The sequence below is a fragment of the Thamnophis sirtalis genome, unplaced genomic scaffold, assembly GCF_051295495.1.
Source record: "Thamnophis sirtalis isolate CommonGarterSnake01/CBP01778 unplaced genomic scaffold, rThaSir2_p1.2 scaffold_11, whole genome shotgun sequence".
NCBI lineage: Eukaryota > Metazoa > Chordata > Lepidosauria > Squamata > Natricidae > Thamnophis > Thamnophis sirtalis.
This window is the reverse complement of record NW_028261391.1, coordinates 8,594,359-8,609,919: the sequence shown is the minus strand read 5'-3', so window position 1 is coordinate 8,609,919 and position 15,561 is coordinate 8,594,359. Positions and strand designations below refer to the sequence as shown.

Here is a 15,561-nt window from a genome sequence, read left to right as displayed (position 1 = left end):
CCTACCTAGTCCACCTTCTTGCATACTGTTTAGGAATATCTCTCTCTCTCTCTCTCTCCCCCTCACTCCCTCCCTCTCTCTCTTCCTCTCCCTCCCTCCCTCCCTCCCTCCCTCCCTCCCTCTCTCCCTTCCTCTGATAGGAATATGACATAAAAGAATTTCACTTACACCTCCAGAAAGGGGTCTACATTCCAGACTCAGATCTGCAAATTCACTCTTGGAACAATTTGTTTCTTTTATGGAATATGCCAAACGATAATTCACTCCATTAACCACCTATGAGAAAATGTAATAGAAGTTGCACAGGACAAATATCTTGTCAAGAAAATAAAAGAATTAGCTTGCAGAGTTTCTCTCAGGCCTGTATTTTTTTTTTAAATGATGGTTTCAAAAAGATACACAAGGGGAGGATATTCATATATTCAAGGAAAAGCCGTGCTGGCACAGTGATTAGAATGCAGTACTGCGGGGGGGGGGGGGGAGGAGCCAGCATCATGGCGATAAGGACATGCGGTCTCGATGCTCCAAGACCGCAGCCAATACTTTTGCCGCTGGGTGGTCCAATCGGACCTAAACCGTCCCGCAGAGATGGTAAACAGGAACAATACGTCTTGCTGACCTCAGGGACATCGCAAAGTCCCTGAAAGAAGCAAGAGAAGTTCTTCAAGCTGGCAACAAAAAAAAAATCCAGCCAAGGCTGGTATAGTCGGGGCGGCTCCAAAACTGAAGGATATGGAAAGAGAAAGTGTTTCCAGCTGGTGAGGAACTTTTACTGTTTTAAAAAGAGACTGCCTATAAAAAACTTAAAATTAATTCAAATTGGAGAACAGAAGAATTGAGCGGCAGAATTAAATTTGGAATGGTTTTGGACAGTGGTTATTTTACATTTTAAATGCTATCTTCATGGATGGAATTTATGCAAGCCTTTTGAAATGGATGGATTAAGCTTTCTTCTTCTATTTTTTTCTTTTATTGTTCTCTGTAACCTATGGACTAAAGTTTTCTTCTTTCATTGCTGTGGGTGTTTTTCTAACTCATTTAAAGATTGGACTCTTTTTTAAACTTGAAATACAAAAAAGATACAAAAGAAATAATATTTGCAATGGTAACACTCCTGCTCGAACGCTGGAGGGTTTGTTTATTAGAGTTTGTGTATTGGAAATTGAACATTTTCTTTTCTTTGCTGATTGTTTTGGCTTGACACTGTAAGATCTTACTGCTTGGTTATAGAGTGATAAGAAGGGAAGCACACAGATGTCCCTTTGAAGTATATCTCTAACCAGAGAAAAGTGAAAACAAACATTTTTGTGAATCTATGTTTAATTTTTTTTAATCTTCCAAGCTAGAGCAGCTGTGTTTGTTAGCTGGAAAGAATGGCACAATTTCAAAAGCAAACAGAAACCTTGAGCTTGCAAAAGATATTTTCAAAAATACAGAAATTATCAAATACATATGAGAAGATAGACAAGAAGTTGGAAGACTTAGAGCACATAACAGCAAAATATGATGAAGAAGTTGAAGATGTTTATCAAATGCAAAATGTGATTATTAAAACCCAAAAAATTGAAGTGGAAAATGAATGTAAAGAGATTAAATTTGCTGATATTTATGGTGATTGGCAGGTCTCTGAAAATGGAAAGAGTGGAATACTGAAAGAGGAAACAAAGGGAGAGGAAATTTATCCATGGGCAAGACACAGAAGAAGAAAAAGACAAAGAATTTATGGATTTAAAGAGAGAAATTTCATTAGTAATAGCATGGATCTACTGACAATCAAAGATAAACTGATTAGAGAAACAGAAAAAGAGCATCAAGATTACATGAAAGATCTTATAAGCAAGGAGTTGCTAAGAGGAGTCCATACAAAGTTGACCAAGGAGATGATTAGAGGACTGGCACCACAAATGGCAAAAGATACGAGACTGTTTTGCTATTGGAAAGATACAGGTTGATAGATGGAAAAATATAATTTAAAACTAGTTAAACTTAGTGAAATTTATTGACAATAGATATAGTTTAAATAAATAATTGATAATGTTATTAATGTATACAATGGGTAGTGTTATGATGTGTAAAATTGGATATGAATATGGAATGGTACCCATGTAAGGAAGATTAGAAATCCTTTTGGATTATACATAAAGGTTAATTAAAAAAAAGGGAACCAACTTAGATGCAGCTAAAGTTTTGATTATAGGGGGGAAATGTTATGATACAGGATATAGTCAAATAAAGGAGGGATAAGAATAACAACGTATATATAGAAATGGGTATAATGTAGAAACTGGATGTAAATTTTAAACAGTGATTTGGAAAGGAGCATTAGAAAACTTTGTTATTAAATATTATGGATGTTTAACTAGAATAGGACATAAGGATTTAGTGTTAGTGGAGGATCTTAGAAATAGTGATTGAAAGGCCAGTATGTGGTTATGTATTAAACTTTGGTATATTTTATGATGAAGGACGCTTAAACAATTATAGTCAAATGAAAATGGAGATATGATGATGGTCACATGTTTAAATATTTGAGTTAAAATTCTTGAGTTAATATGAAATATGTTTGTTGACTGTGGAAGAGATACACGAAAGTCTTTTTGTAACCAACTGATACACTTTCTACAGCATGTAAAGAAGGATTGTGTTTGTTTTAAATAAAAAATTTAAATTTTTTAAAAAAAGAATGCAGTACTGCAGGCTAACTTACTGCTCATTCCAGCAGTTCGATTCTCAATGGCTCAAGGTTAATTCAGCTTTCCCTCCTTCCGAGTTGAGTAAAATGAGGACCCAGATTATTGGGGGCAATATGCTGACTATATAAACTGCTTAGAGAGGGGTTATAAAGTACTGGGAAGCGGTATATAAGTGTAAGTGTTATTGCTATTCAACTTTTTAAAGATTTTAGCTAAAATCTTTTGAAATCACCAGATTCTATAAAGTTAAGATGGAGAATTATTGGAATATATACAAACCTGACTTTGAGCGTCTTTTATTACTGGGCAACCAAATAAGGAAGGCTGTTGACTCTGATTGTTAAATTGCCGTATGGTGTGCATCACAATACGAATGACTTCATTACTATGAGTGTTTATGTGACGCCAACAACCGGGGCATAGAGCAAGGGATTGTGCTACCATTTTCTGTCCTGGAAGCAAGCCAATAATAAATTACCAAAAGGAAACAAAAGTAAGCAAATTAAAAAGGGAAGTTACATAGAAATTAGTACAGTATGCAAATTGGTAAGGTTTACAGTTAAAAAAAAAGGAGAGGTAAGGTGTTATGACCTAGGCTTCCTGAGAAAGCATAAATCACAATCTTAGTCCCAAAATTTGTATTTGTATTTTGTATTTGTATTTAAGTTTATTTATATGCCGCCCTTTTCCCTGGGGGGACTCAGGGCGGCTTACAACTTAAAAAGGGGGGGGACAAACTTTTAACATATAGAACAATACATCATTAAAACATAACATTCATACCATTCGGGCGGGTTGCAATCTTTAGCCCCAGGCCTGATGGGATAGCCAGTTTTTAAGGGCTGTGCGGAAGGTCTGGAGGGTGGTGAGGGTACGAATCTCCACGGGGAGATCGTTCCATAGGGTCGGAGCTGCCACCGAGAAGGCCCTCCTCCGCGTGGTTGCCAGTCGACATTGACCGGCGGATGGAACTCGGAGGAGGCCTAATCGGTGAGATCTAATTGGTCGAATGGAGGTGATTGGCAGTAGGCGGTCTCTCAAGTACCCAGATCCACTACCATGAAGGGCTTTATGGGTGACGAGTAGCACCTTGAAGCGTACCCGGAGACCAACAGGTAGCCAGTGCAGCTCGCGGAGGATAGGTGTTATGTGGGCGAACCGCGGTGCGCCCACAATCACTCGCGCGGCCGCATTCTGGACTAGCTGAAGTCGCCGAATACTCTTCAAGGGCAGCCCCATGTAGAGCACGTTGCAGTACTCCAGCCTAGAGGTCACAAGGGCACGAGTGACTGTTGTGAGAGCCTCCTGGTTCAGGTAGGGGCGCAACTGGTGCACCAGGCGGACCTGGGCAAATGCCCCCCTGGTCACAGTTGACAGGTGGTGTTCGAAAGTCAGCTGTGGGCCTCTTTTATTTATATGGCTGTGAATTATGGTCATTAACAGTCTGCAAGGCTTCACAAACAGTCTGTGAAGATTCTGACAGATGTCTGCTTGAGTTGCCACAGTCTTTCAGGGGAATGTTGATTAAAAACCCACCTTATCTTACTGGGAACTGGAGACCTAATTGCCAAATAGAGCCGAGGTGGCGCAGTGGTTAGAGTGCAGCACTGCAGGCTACTTCAGCTGACTGCTGTTCTGCAGTTCGGCGGTTCAAATCTCACCGGCTCAGGGTTGACTCAGCCTTCCATCCTTCCGAGGTGGGTAAAATGAGGACCCGGATTGTTGTTGGGGGCGATATGCTGACTCTGTAAACCGCTTAGAGAGGGCTGAAAGCCCTATGAAGCGGTATATAAGTCTAACTGCTATTGCTATTGCTAAATGCAGAGCAAGGGCGAACTTAGCGCAGAGTCAAACAGAACTTTTCAAAGCTTGAACCGACCAGATAAACTAATTGCTTCCTGCAAAAGCTCACGTCCTGTTCTCTCCTCTTTTATGTCTGATGGGAGGGGGCAATCATCTCCAAGCCTTACTCCCAAGTCGACCCTGTTTTCTTAATTGTTCTTGCCATCTGGCAGCTCTCCCCATGCACACACTGGGAACAGGCTCCCGCTGTTCTTCTGCCTCGCTGATGTCAGACTCCGGAGGCTCTGGAGGCAGATGGACTTGTTCCCCTCTCTGCCCTCGTCTGAGCCTTCCCCAGACTCCAAGACTGGCCCACGTTCCTCCCCAACCTCCTCACTGTCTGAATCTGCTGCCAGTTCTACTGGTTGCTGGCGGGCCACAACATAAGGAATCAAAAGAGTAATTTTGGAAAGGACAAGCAATGAGGGGCAATTCATCTTAGAGAAATTAATGGTCGACAAAAAATTATACCTTCCCTTTTAAACATTGGTTTATTACATCTAACTCTGCATATATGGTTGTTTGCACATTCATATAAAAAGAAGTGAGTTTAGTCCCAGCCCATCAGGGGTGGGTTTCAACCGGTTCACGGCGGTCCCCGTGAACCGGTTGGTCGGCAAACCCGGAAGTAAGTAACTTTTGGGAACGGCGAAGGGCCCACCCGCCCGCCCGCGCTCCTTACCGGTCTTTGAAGGCTTCTGCGCTTCCATGCAGGCGCATGGCACATACAGCGCCTGCGCGATTCTCCACGAGCAGCTGGATGGCACATACAGCGCCTGAGCGAGTCTCCGCGAGCAGCTGGAGCATCGCGCAGGCGCTAAGACGCATGCGTGAACTGCACGTGTGCACGAGGACGCCGCCGGCCCCGTTCCAACCGAACCGGTTGGAACGGGATTAGCAACCCACCCCTGCAGCCCATATATGTTTGGCTTGTATAATCTTGCTAGACAAAAGGATGTATAGCACCCTACTCCAACGGTACCCTCCTGGTGATCACCCTGTCTATTAGAACTATAGCTCCCAGAATTCCTTCCCACTATTCTTCTAGCTATGAATTCTGGGAGTTCTGAATACAACTTACAGTATAAGGTAGGTGCAGCACTTTTAAGGGGCAAAATGATTTTTTTTTTACGATTTAAAAGTTAAATTTTAAGGTCCTCATTCAGCCCCTTAATCATTTTCCAAAAATTCAAACAGCCCAAACATTTTTTTTCCTGCACATTCTATTTTGACAATATGCAACTCTGAAAATATTTTTCAGCTGAGCGATTCACATCTTAAAGTCTCGCTCATGAGGCACGGAATTACACATTGGAAATTGAAGTGAAAGCTACAGGTAGTCCTCGACTTACAACAATTTAGTTAGTGACCGTTCAAAGCAGTGGTGGGTTTCAAAAAATTTTGGAACCTCTTCTGTAGGTGCTGCCTGCTTTCTGGGTCCACTGGTGGAACCTCTTCGGTTCAGTAGATTTGACGAACCGGTTCTACCGAACTGGTGCGAACTGGTAGGAACCCACCTCTGGTTCAAAGCTACAACGTCACTGGAAAATGTGACTTGCGACCATTTTTCCACAGTTAAGACCTTTTGTAGCATCCTCATGATCATGTTATCAAAGTACAGATGCTAGGGAACTGGTTCATACTTATGACCGTGGCTGTGTCCTAGGATCATGTGATCCCCTTTTGCGACCTTCTGAACAAGCAAAGTCAAAGGGGAAGTCTTCACTTAACAACCAAGCTACTAACTTATCAACGGCAGTGATTAACAACTATGGCAAGAAATGGGGCAACGCTCGCTTAAGAAATGACTCACTTAACAACAGAAATTTTGGGCCGCGTTGTGGTCATAAGTTGAGGACTATCTGTACTGTGGTATCATCCTTTCCTGATCCCCACCCCACTCACAGGTTTAAATCTGGCCACTTATTTATTTTCTCCATTATTGTCGGGAACGGGGCGATTTTTTTTTTCAGACTTCTAACTCAAACATATACTCACCTTGGCTAAATTGGCAAATTTGTGAAATGGAGGTAAACTGTTGAGACCCACTAATGTCAATATCAGCCACACAGTTTCCAGAGTGCTGAAAGAGAAGCAGAAAGAGACACCAATTTAAACCTGTTGTGTTAAATAAGGTATTGCACTTACCTGTGAGGAATTGTGCAAATCCGCTGTTAAGAAACAGAACTTATGACTTCCATAGCTTTTGAAATCAAGTGTGTATTTAATTCCCTTACATGTATTATTCTGTTACATTATCTTTGAATCCTGTTATGCACTTACATATGGGGTGGGCTTCAAAAATTTCAGCAACGGGTTCTCTGCCCGGTTGCTGGGTGGGCGTGGCCATGGTGGGTGTGGCCCGGTGGTCTCCTGCACCACGGTGCTTGGGGGGGCATTTTCTCCTTCCCCGGGCTCCGGAGGATTTCCTCGAGCCTCTGGGAGGGCAAAAACTTCCTCCCTGGACTTTGGAAGCCCTCATGGGCTCATTTCTGGCCTTCCGGAACTTCCAGAAGGCCTGTTTCTCCCCCCTCCCCGAGCCTCCGCATGGGCCCTGCATTTACCTCACATCCAAGATTCGTAGAGATTCCTGGAAGGGGCGGGTGGGGCCAGTCATGGGTGGGATTCGGAGGTTCACTGAACTGGCCATAAGTTTAGCTATTGGCAAACCCATAGCAGCCCACCCCTGCTTATATATCCTTCTATTATTAGTCAATCAGGAAAGGGGAAAAGAGAAATAACAAGACAGCTATGGAATATACACCAGGGTGTCAAACTAGGGTCGTCATGTTGTCATCACGTGCCTTTCCCCCCCTTCGCTAAAAGAGGAGTGGGTGTGGCCAACACATGACGCATCTGGCCCATGGGCTGCGAGTTTGACACCCTGGATATAGACTAAAGAATAGAGTCACTAAGCCATTGATCTGCATCATTTACAGGGCGGGGCATAACCTTTTCCTAGGGGGTCACAGCAACACTTGTAATAACAACACAAATAATTCATACACCATTCGAAAGCCCATCAAAAACTGAGTTTATTGACACGATTTAATAGTCAGTATGACCACCATTAGCCCTTCGAACAGCATTCAAACGAGGTGGATAAGAACACAACAAATCTTCAAACAGTTCCGTTCGATTTTCCAGATTTTCCAGAGGGCGGGGCATAACCTTTTCCTAGGGGGTCACAGCAAGATCGACAGCAGTTTACAACTTCCGCGACACCTCATTTTAAAGCCCATAAAAAACTGAATTGAATGAGCTATTAAATGTTAAATTTGTTTCGGTTGAAACTTTGAGAATGAATTTGGAAACTGTGTTGAAAAATCTGGAAAATCGAACGGAACTGTTTGAAGATTTGTTGTGTTCTTATCCACCTCGTTTGAATGCTGTTCGAAGGGCTAATGGTGGTCATACTGACTATTAAATCGTGTCAATAAACTCAGTTTTTGATGGGCTTTCGAATGGTGTATGAATTATTTGTGTTGTTATTACAAGTGTTGCTGTGACCCCCTAGGAAAAGGTTATGCCCCGCCCTGTAGAGCTGATCAATGGAAACAGACCCATAGAAACATCTGTCATGACAGCATGGCTGCTATCGATTGACAGGCCTTCATTTCCTTGACACATCCCAACAGGAAGAAAAGTGATGAGGACACAACAAAGTGTCAAAATGTGTGGCAATCATCACAGCTACTATAATTATGGTATGATATGGGGAAAAACTGAGATATTCTCACAAAAAGCTATTTGGAATCGGTGGGGGTTTTGCGATCTCTGAGCTTGGTTGTTTTCTTGCAGACCTTTCATGACCAAAGTAGGTAACATCATTAGTGCTAGAAGAGAGTATGGTTTCTTCTCACTTTATCTACTGGTGACATGCCTTGCCGTGTCCGTGAGTGTGTTTTTGACTAGGCTATTGTTTATTATTAGCTTGCTTATCTGAGGTAGTAGTTCCTTGATTAGAATATTGTTTGCTTTTGGATTATTGATTATTATTTTTGATTAAATCTACATTTAATCCTCCAGAGCTGCCTCTATAATCCCTATGTAAACATGAGGTGAGTAGTGGTGGATGGAGAGGCAGAGAAAAAAAGCATAGCTGGGTGTTGTGGCCCAGCAGGAGCCGTTGGAGCTGCAAACAGACTCCGACAGCGAGGGGCCCTATGAGTCAGCTCTGAAAGATAATTGGACACAGATGGTTGTAATTAGGCTACTCCCAAGAGAGTATATAAGAAGAGACTTTGGGAGGAGGCTGTTTGCAGGATTCAACTAATATACTAACGCTGGAGAAGCTCTCGTATGTATTTCTTATCTTGGAAGTCTGGGTTGCTGCCAAAGTCTTGTTGGTGTGTTAATTTACTGTGAATAAATTGTCTAGCAGTAATCTTGTGTCGGCGTGCCTCATCGTACAGAGTGGGGTGGTTCAGAACAGTTAGGTAAGCCACAGCCGCAGAAGCTATTAGACGGGTGATTAAGTAATTTTCCTAGCCTTTTCTTTACTCTCTCACTTCTTCTTGTGTCTCCATTTGGTTCCCGTCACTCTGTTCTTAGACTTTTGGGGAGGTTCCCCCCCACACTTGGCCTGGAAGGAAGTTGAATGAAAACCAGACGTGTTCCGGAAAAAAAAGATTTATCATAACCGGTTCGCCAAACTCCACAAAAAATTAGCTACTAATTCTGATGAATTTGTGCGAACCGGCTGAATCCCACCAGTGGAATCACCCAAATCTTTCACTGATTGGGCCAATGGGCGAGAAGGGCCCTTTCTATTTCACCTATGTTTTTTTCTGTGTGGGTATGTATATTATAAGGGGCACGGTGGCTCAGTGGCTAAGATGCTGAGCTTGTTGATCAGAAACATTGACAATTTGGCGGTTCAAATCCCTAGTGCCACATAACGGAGTGAGCTCCCGTTACTTGTCCCAGCTTCTGCCAACCTAACAGTTCGAAAGCACGTAAAAATGCAAGTAGAAAAATAGGAACCACCTTTGGTGGGAAGGTAACAGCGTTCTGTCCGCCTTTGGCATTTAGTCATGCCGGCCACATGACCACAGAAACGTCTTCGGACAGCGCTGGCTCTTCGGCTTTGAAACGGAGATGAGCACCGCCCCCTAGATTTGGAAACAACTAGCACGTCTGTGCGAGGAAAACCTTTACCTTTACCTTACCTATGTATATTATATTTGGGTGAGTGGATATGGATGTGAGCTTGTAAAACATGGTCTAATAAAGTAGTTAGAAAACAAGCAATGGATTGTTTGTAGGACCTTCGCTCTCTATACACAAACATTGCAGATAAGAGCTTCTGTATTTTATAATATGTCATGGAACAGATGCAGATACAGATGTTTGTGCAAGGATTGAGGTCCCTCCCTGAGTTTGGCTAAATGCAAAACGGGAAACAAAACAAAAATTAGGGATTTTAATAGGTCTGCCAAGCTGAGGCAGCTGCCAGAAGTCAACTCCAGGAGTGGATTTTATGAAAACAAAACCAGTTTCCACACATCCAGTGCAGAGTTTGTGTTTTTTTAATAAATCCTATTTCTAACTCAATAACTTTCAACTTTGGAATTTATCCTGAGCTCCAATCAAGAAAAGACACCTAAGCACTTCTCTCCCAACCACACAGAATCAGATTCTTTCCTTCTATTGGTCTTCAGGGGTCAGGTGACTTTCTCTGGGCATGATAGGCAGGAATTATCTTTGAGAGAGCCAGCTGCTCCTCAACACTCAACAATCATTGCTTGGGGGCTGAGAAATTTGGGGAACTGAACTGCACATCTCTTAAAATAAACAAATGTGAGAAATATTGTTATAGGCAATGCATCTCATTGTGTTAAGATGGAATCAACGTATTCTCTGAAACACCTGAAGGTAAGACAAGAAGCAGTGGATGGAAACGAATCAAGGAGAGAAGCAACCTAAAAGGAAGGAGAAATTTCCTGATTGTGAGAAGAATTAATCAGTGGAACAACAAAAGTTGTTGGGCGCTCCAACTCTGGGAGTTTTAAAGAAGAAATCAGACAACCATTTGTGTGAAACGATATAGAATTTCCTTCTTGAGTAAGGGGTTGGGCTGGAAGACCTCCAAGGTCCCTTCCAACTCTGTTATTCTATTATACCCATCCTTGAGTCTGGTGCCAAAACACAGTTTCTCCTCAAGCTTTATATTAAGGTACTTTTGGTCTGGTTGCCCATGGTGATCCTGGAAGCCTTATACTGTACGCCTTTCTCTTTCTTCTTGCTGTCCCAACCACCCCCCAAACTCTTTTCTGCCACTTCAAAGGAGGAAGGATGAATACTTACTGCATTTGAGGTCCTTAAAAGTTCACACTTTTGCCAAGGCCTTTTCGCAGCAACTGGACACACGGTTTCTCTTACTCCATACACGATATGGAGTTTTTTTTCAGGACCTGTCTGAAAAGATGACTTACGTAAGTGCTGTTGCAGTTTGATTTATAGCAATAGCAATAGCAGTTAGACTTATATACCGCTTCATAGGCCTTCAGGCCTCTCTAAGCGGTTTACAGAGAGTCAGCATATTGCCCCCAACAATCTGGGTCCTCATTTTACCCACCTCGGAAGGATGGAAGGCTGAGTCAACCCTGAGCCGGTGAGATTTGAACCGCTGAACTGCTGATCTAGCAGTAGCCTGCAGTGCTGCATTTAACCACTGCGCCACCTTGGCTTTATGTATTTAATAAATTGATATAGCTGTTGTGGCCCGCCAGTGGCCAGCAGAACGGGCAGCTGTTGGACAGTGAGGACAGTGAGGAAGTTGGGGGTGAACATGGGCCAGTCCTGGAGGCTGGGGAAGGCTCAGACGAGGGCTCTACATCAGAGGCAGAGTAGTGGTGGTGGTGGTGGTGGTGGGGGGGGCAAGGCTGTCTGGCAGTGATCAGCTGCTTTCAGAACTATACAGCAGTAAAACAGAGGAACAGCTGGAGCCTATTCCCAGTGTGCGCATGCGCAAAGCTGCCAGAAGAAGAGAACAACTCAGAAATGAGGGTCGACTTGGGAGTAAAGTCACAGATGGAAGGTGAATGGTCCCCCCCCCCATAGGAATTAAAAGAGGAGCGAAAGGGGATTGGGCTTTTGCATGAAACAATTCTTTTGTTCATTTGTTAGATTTGTTTCAGGAGTGTGGAGATCTGTCCGTGAATCCCAGAGACTCTGTGCCCAGTCTTTCCTTGCATAGCGCCTCATTTGGAAAATATTTACATGGCAGCTTTCCAAGATAGATAAGGTCTGTAGCAGTGGTGGGTTTCAAATTTTTTTTAGAACCGCTTCTGTAGGTGTGGCCTGCTTTGTGGGAGTGGCTTGCTGACCATGTGACTGGGTGGGAGTGGCTTGCCAGCCATGTGACTGGGTGGGTGTGGCCAACTTGTAAAATGTGGTGAAACTCACTTAACAATGCTCTTGCTTAGCAACAAAAATGTTGGCTCAGAAACTCTGACATTTGAAGGACGCAAGCCTTAAAGCTGTTAAGTTACAAGACCCTTGCACCCCTAACCCTTTAGAAAAAACCCCAGGGATGTTCAAACTTGACAGCTTTAAGACTTGTGGACTTCAACTCCCAGAATTCCTCCTCTTGCTCTTCATCTTGATGATGTGCGGACGGGCGGGGGGAGGGAGCTGGAACCGGTTCTAAACGGCATTGTAGATTTGTGGAACCTCTTCTATAGAAGAGGTTAGAACTGGCAGGAACCCACCCCTGGTCTGTAGTCATAAATACGTCTTTGAAAGACTATTTGCCAGGCCTTTCCTGAATGCGAATGAGCGGAATTCACATTCGTTTAATAAAAGGGGTTTTGTCGGAACTAGGACTCTGCCTCGTGCTTTTTGGGGAAGCCTAGGTCAGAACACTGGCTACCCATCTCGAATATATGATTCTGCGCAGCTAACAGTTAAAACAACTTAGAAACATAGTGAATCAGAACCAATGATTAAAAACATAAATAGTGTGATGTGTCCCAATGCTGCATTCTTGTTTTGCCAGCCAACCGACCTGGCTGCCCATGTCTTAGAAGTAAAAAAAACACCTTGCCATGTTCTTCTGTTTACTTGCAGCATGAAATGATTCAAAGACGCTCAGAGAAATAGTTAAAAGTTGTATCAATACAAAAAGTCCTCGATTTACAACCATTTGTTCAGCAGTTGTGCAAAGTTACAGCAAGTTTTTTTTTTTGCGGGTAGGGGGGTGAGAATGACCGTCCTCACACTTACGATCAACCCAGCGCCATCACGGTGACATGATTGAAATTTGGGCACTTGGCAACTGGCATGCATTTATGACGGGTCTGGCATCTTGAGGGTCATCATTTATGACTTTCCCAGACAGCTACTATCAATCAAAATCAATGGGGAAAGCTGGATTCACTTAATGACTGCATGATTCATAGAACAGCGGTGATTCACTTAGCAACTGTGCCCCCCCAAAAGTAGTAGAATCAGCTACAGTTCATGAAACCACGTTGTTTAGTAACAGAAATTCTAGTCCCAACTAATGGCCATAGGTTGAGGACTATCTATAATGGCTTTGAACAGGGCAGCACTTTGGATTCAGAGAGGAAAAGGTGTTTCTTTGGATTATGCAGGTCCTTCCTTATTGCAGCGTGATCCCTGGAATACACCTGATCGATTTAGGAAGCTGCCAAGAGGGTGTGTGTGCGTACCCACAATCTCTCAGAAGAACAGAAGATTAGGGGACTGGAGACTAAAACATATGAAGAACGGTTGCAGGAACTGGGTATGTCTAGTTTAATGAAAAGAAGGACTAGGAGAGACATGATAGCAGTCTTCCAATATCTCAGGGGTTGCCACAAAGAAGAGGGAGTCAACCTATTCTCCAAGGCACCTGAGGGCAGAACAAGAAGCAATAGGTGGAAACTAATCAAGGAGAGAAGCAATTTAAAACTAAAAGAGAAATGTCCTGATAGTTAGAAGAATTAATCCATGGAACAACAGTTGTGAATACTCCAACACTGGAAGTTTTTAAGAAGATGTTGGATAACCATTTTTCTGAAGTGGTGTAGGGTTTCCTGCCTGAGCAGGGGGTTGGACTAGAAGACCTCCAAGGTCCCATCCAAGCCTGTTATTCTATTCAACCTCTGACCCTTGGAATCCAACCGATTCCCTTGGATCAATTTCAGGATTACCAATTCATTCCATGAGTTAAACTCACAGAAGTCCCAAGTTAGGCAATGTTAAATGAAATGCACCAAATCGTTACACCATATTATGTTTGTATGGCAAAGCAGCGGAATTGGGAAGGAAGATTGTGCTCCCAAAATTTAGGACCGCAGCTCCAATAATTCTCCCAATTCTGGGGACTGAAATCCAACCTACTTCAAAAGTGCCAGACTTATGAAGGTTGTTTGAAGACATGGAAGAACGCAAAACAAAGTTTTTGAAAATAAATTGGGTAGTTGGAATGCAAATTCCCTCACAGGGTTTGAGGTTGAGGTTTGAGGTTTATTCGATTTATATGCCGCCCTTCTCCCAAGGACTCAGGGCGGCGTACAACATTAAAAGAAACACATACTCCAAAAGTTAAAAAGAAATTAAATAGGATATCCCCAAACCCAATTAAAATTAACAGTGACACATTTTTTAAAAGAATTCAAATTAAAATTAACAACAATCAATACTTTGATTTGTTTTGTTCAGGCCAGGCTGGCTTGCTGGAAAAAACAACTTTTTAGGGTGCGTCAGAAGGACCGGAGGTTGGGGATTATACGAAGCTCCGGGGGCAGCTCATTCCAGAGGGAAGGCGCTCCCACAGAGAAGGCTCTCCCCCTGGGGGTCACCAGTCGACACTCTCTGGCCAACTCTGTGGGATCGCACTGGACGATGGGAGGCTACCGGTGGCAGTAGGTGGTCTCGCAGGTACCCTGGGCCTAAGCCGTGGAGCGCTTTAAAGGTCATAATTAGTACCTTGAATCGCACCCGGAAGAAAACCAGCAACCAGTGCAGGCCGCCTAAAAGGGGTGTAACATGGGAGCACCTAGGTGCCCCCATGACAACTCGCGCAGCCGCATTTGGAGCAGTTGAAGCTTCCGGGTGCTCTTCACAGCTTGTGGAATTAATGATATTGAGATGAAGTTCAATATTTTTTGGGATTATGTTTTGAAGGTCCGCTTACTGTCACTAAATGCTCATTGGAATAGCAATGGGATTCCTTTCAGCAAATCTTAGAGTGGAGGAAATGGGATTGCAAAAGAGAAAATTTCCAAATCAAATGAACTAAATACAGCAAATATGATTATTTGCCATGCACGAAATACCCTGAAAATAAGCCCTGCCCTGAAAATATTGCAACACAGCAGCAGCCATGAGGTGACCACGCTCACCGCCTCCTGGACCTCAAAAATAATAAGACCTTCCCGAAGATAAGACCAAGTGCTTATTTTTTTTTGGGGGGGGAAAAGAAAATAAAACCCTGTCTTATTTTTGGGGAAACAGTATTTTTTTTCTTTCTGTTAAATTAAACATTAAATCTGGGGAAAATGATCACCATTCAGTGTTGGATAGGATGCGCTGATGGTGCATTCTCGTGCAAATCCCCAATTATGAAATTGCCCATTAATTAGCTTTTTGACGTTGTTACCAAATTTACTTACTGATCCATAGGCAAGAAGGATGCTACCTGGGGCAAACTTATTTCCATGACTTCTGCCTTCGTTAAGTATTTTTACTGCTCTGTCCACGACACCGAGAACCTCTGGATTATTGCTGTCCACTATGTCATGGGCATCCTTTGCTTGGCAAAGTCCAACGCTGAGGACTAGCAGAATGAAGACTTCCATATCCAGGTGAGAGAAGCTCCTTCTGAAATCTGATGAATGTGGGATGGGGAGAAAGAGCTCCAATATAACTAGTGTGGGGGGGTATATCCTCCTAACGGAAATTGGAGCGCTTAAAGTAAACAAAACACAGGCAAAAATGTTTCACGAGCTTCGGTCATACTGAACTCAAGTATGTCAGTGTGAACATCCTCTGGGGTTTATTTAAGTGTTTGCTT

The 15,561-nt window shown here is 43.1% G+C and overlaps 1 protein-coding gene across 1 annotated transcript in view; it reads right to left on the bottom strand.

Moving 5' to 3' along the window:
• The window catches only part of LOC106554001 (kininogen-1), a 30,394-nt gene extending 15,041 nt beyond the window's left edge, over positions 1 to 15,353 (bottom strand). Inside the window, exons 1-5 of the mRNA XM_087725164.1 lie at positions 15,161 to 15,353; positions 10,845 to 10,955; positions 6,534 to 6,618; positions 2,973 to 3,145; positions 169 to 276 (exon numbers count right to left, since the gene is read on the bottom strand). Coding sequence (XP_087581290.1) covers positions 169 to 276; positions 2,973 to 3,145; positions 6,534 to 6,618; positions 10,845 to 10,955; positions 15,161 to 15,346 — 663 coding nt within the window. The 5' untranslated portion in view covers positions 15,347 to 15,353. The remainder of the gene's footprint in view (positions 1 to 168; positions 277 to 2,972; positions 3,146 to 6,533; positions 6,619 to 10,844; positions 10,956 to 15,160) is intronic.
• Between the last annotated feature and the right edge of the window lie 208 nt (positions 15,354 to 15,561).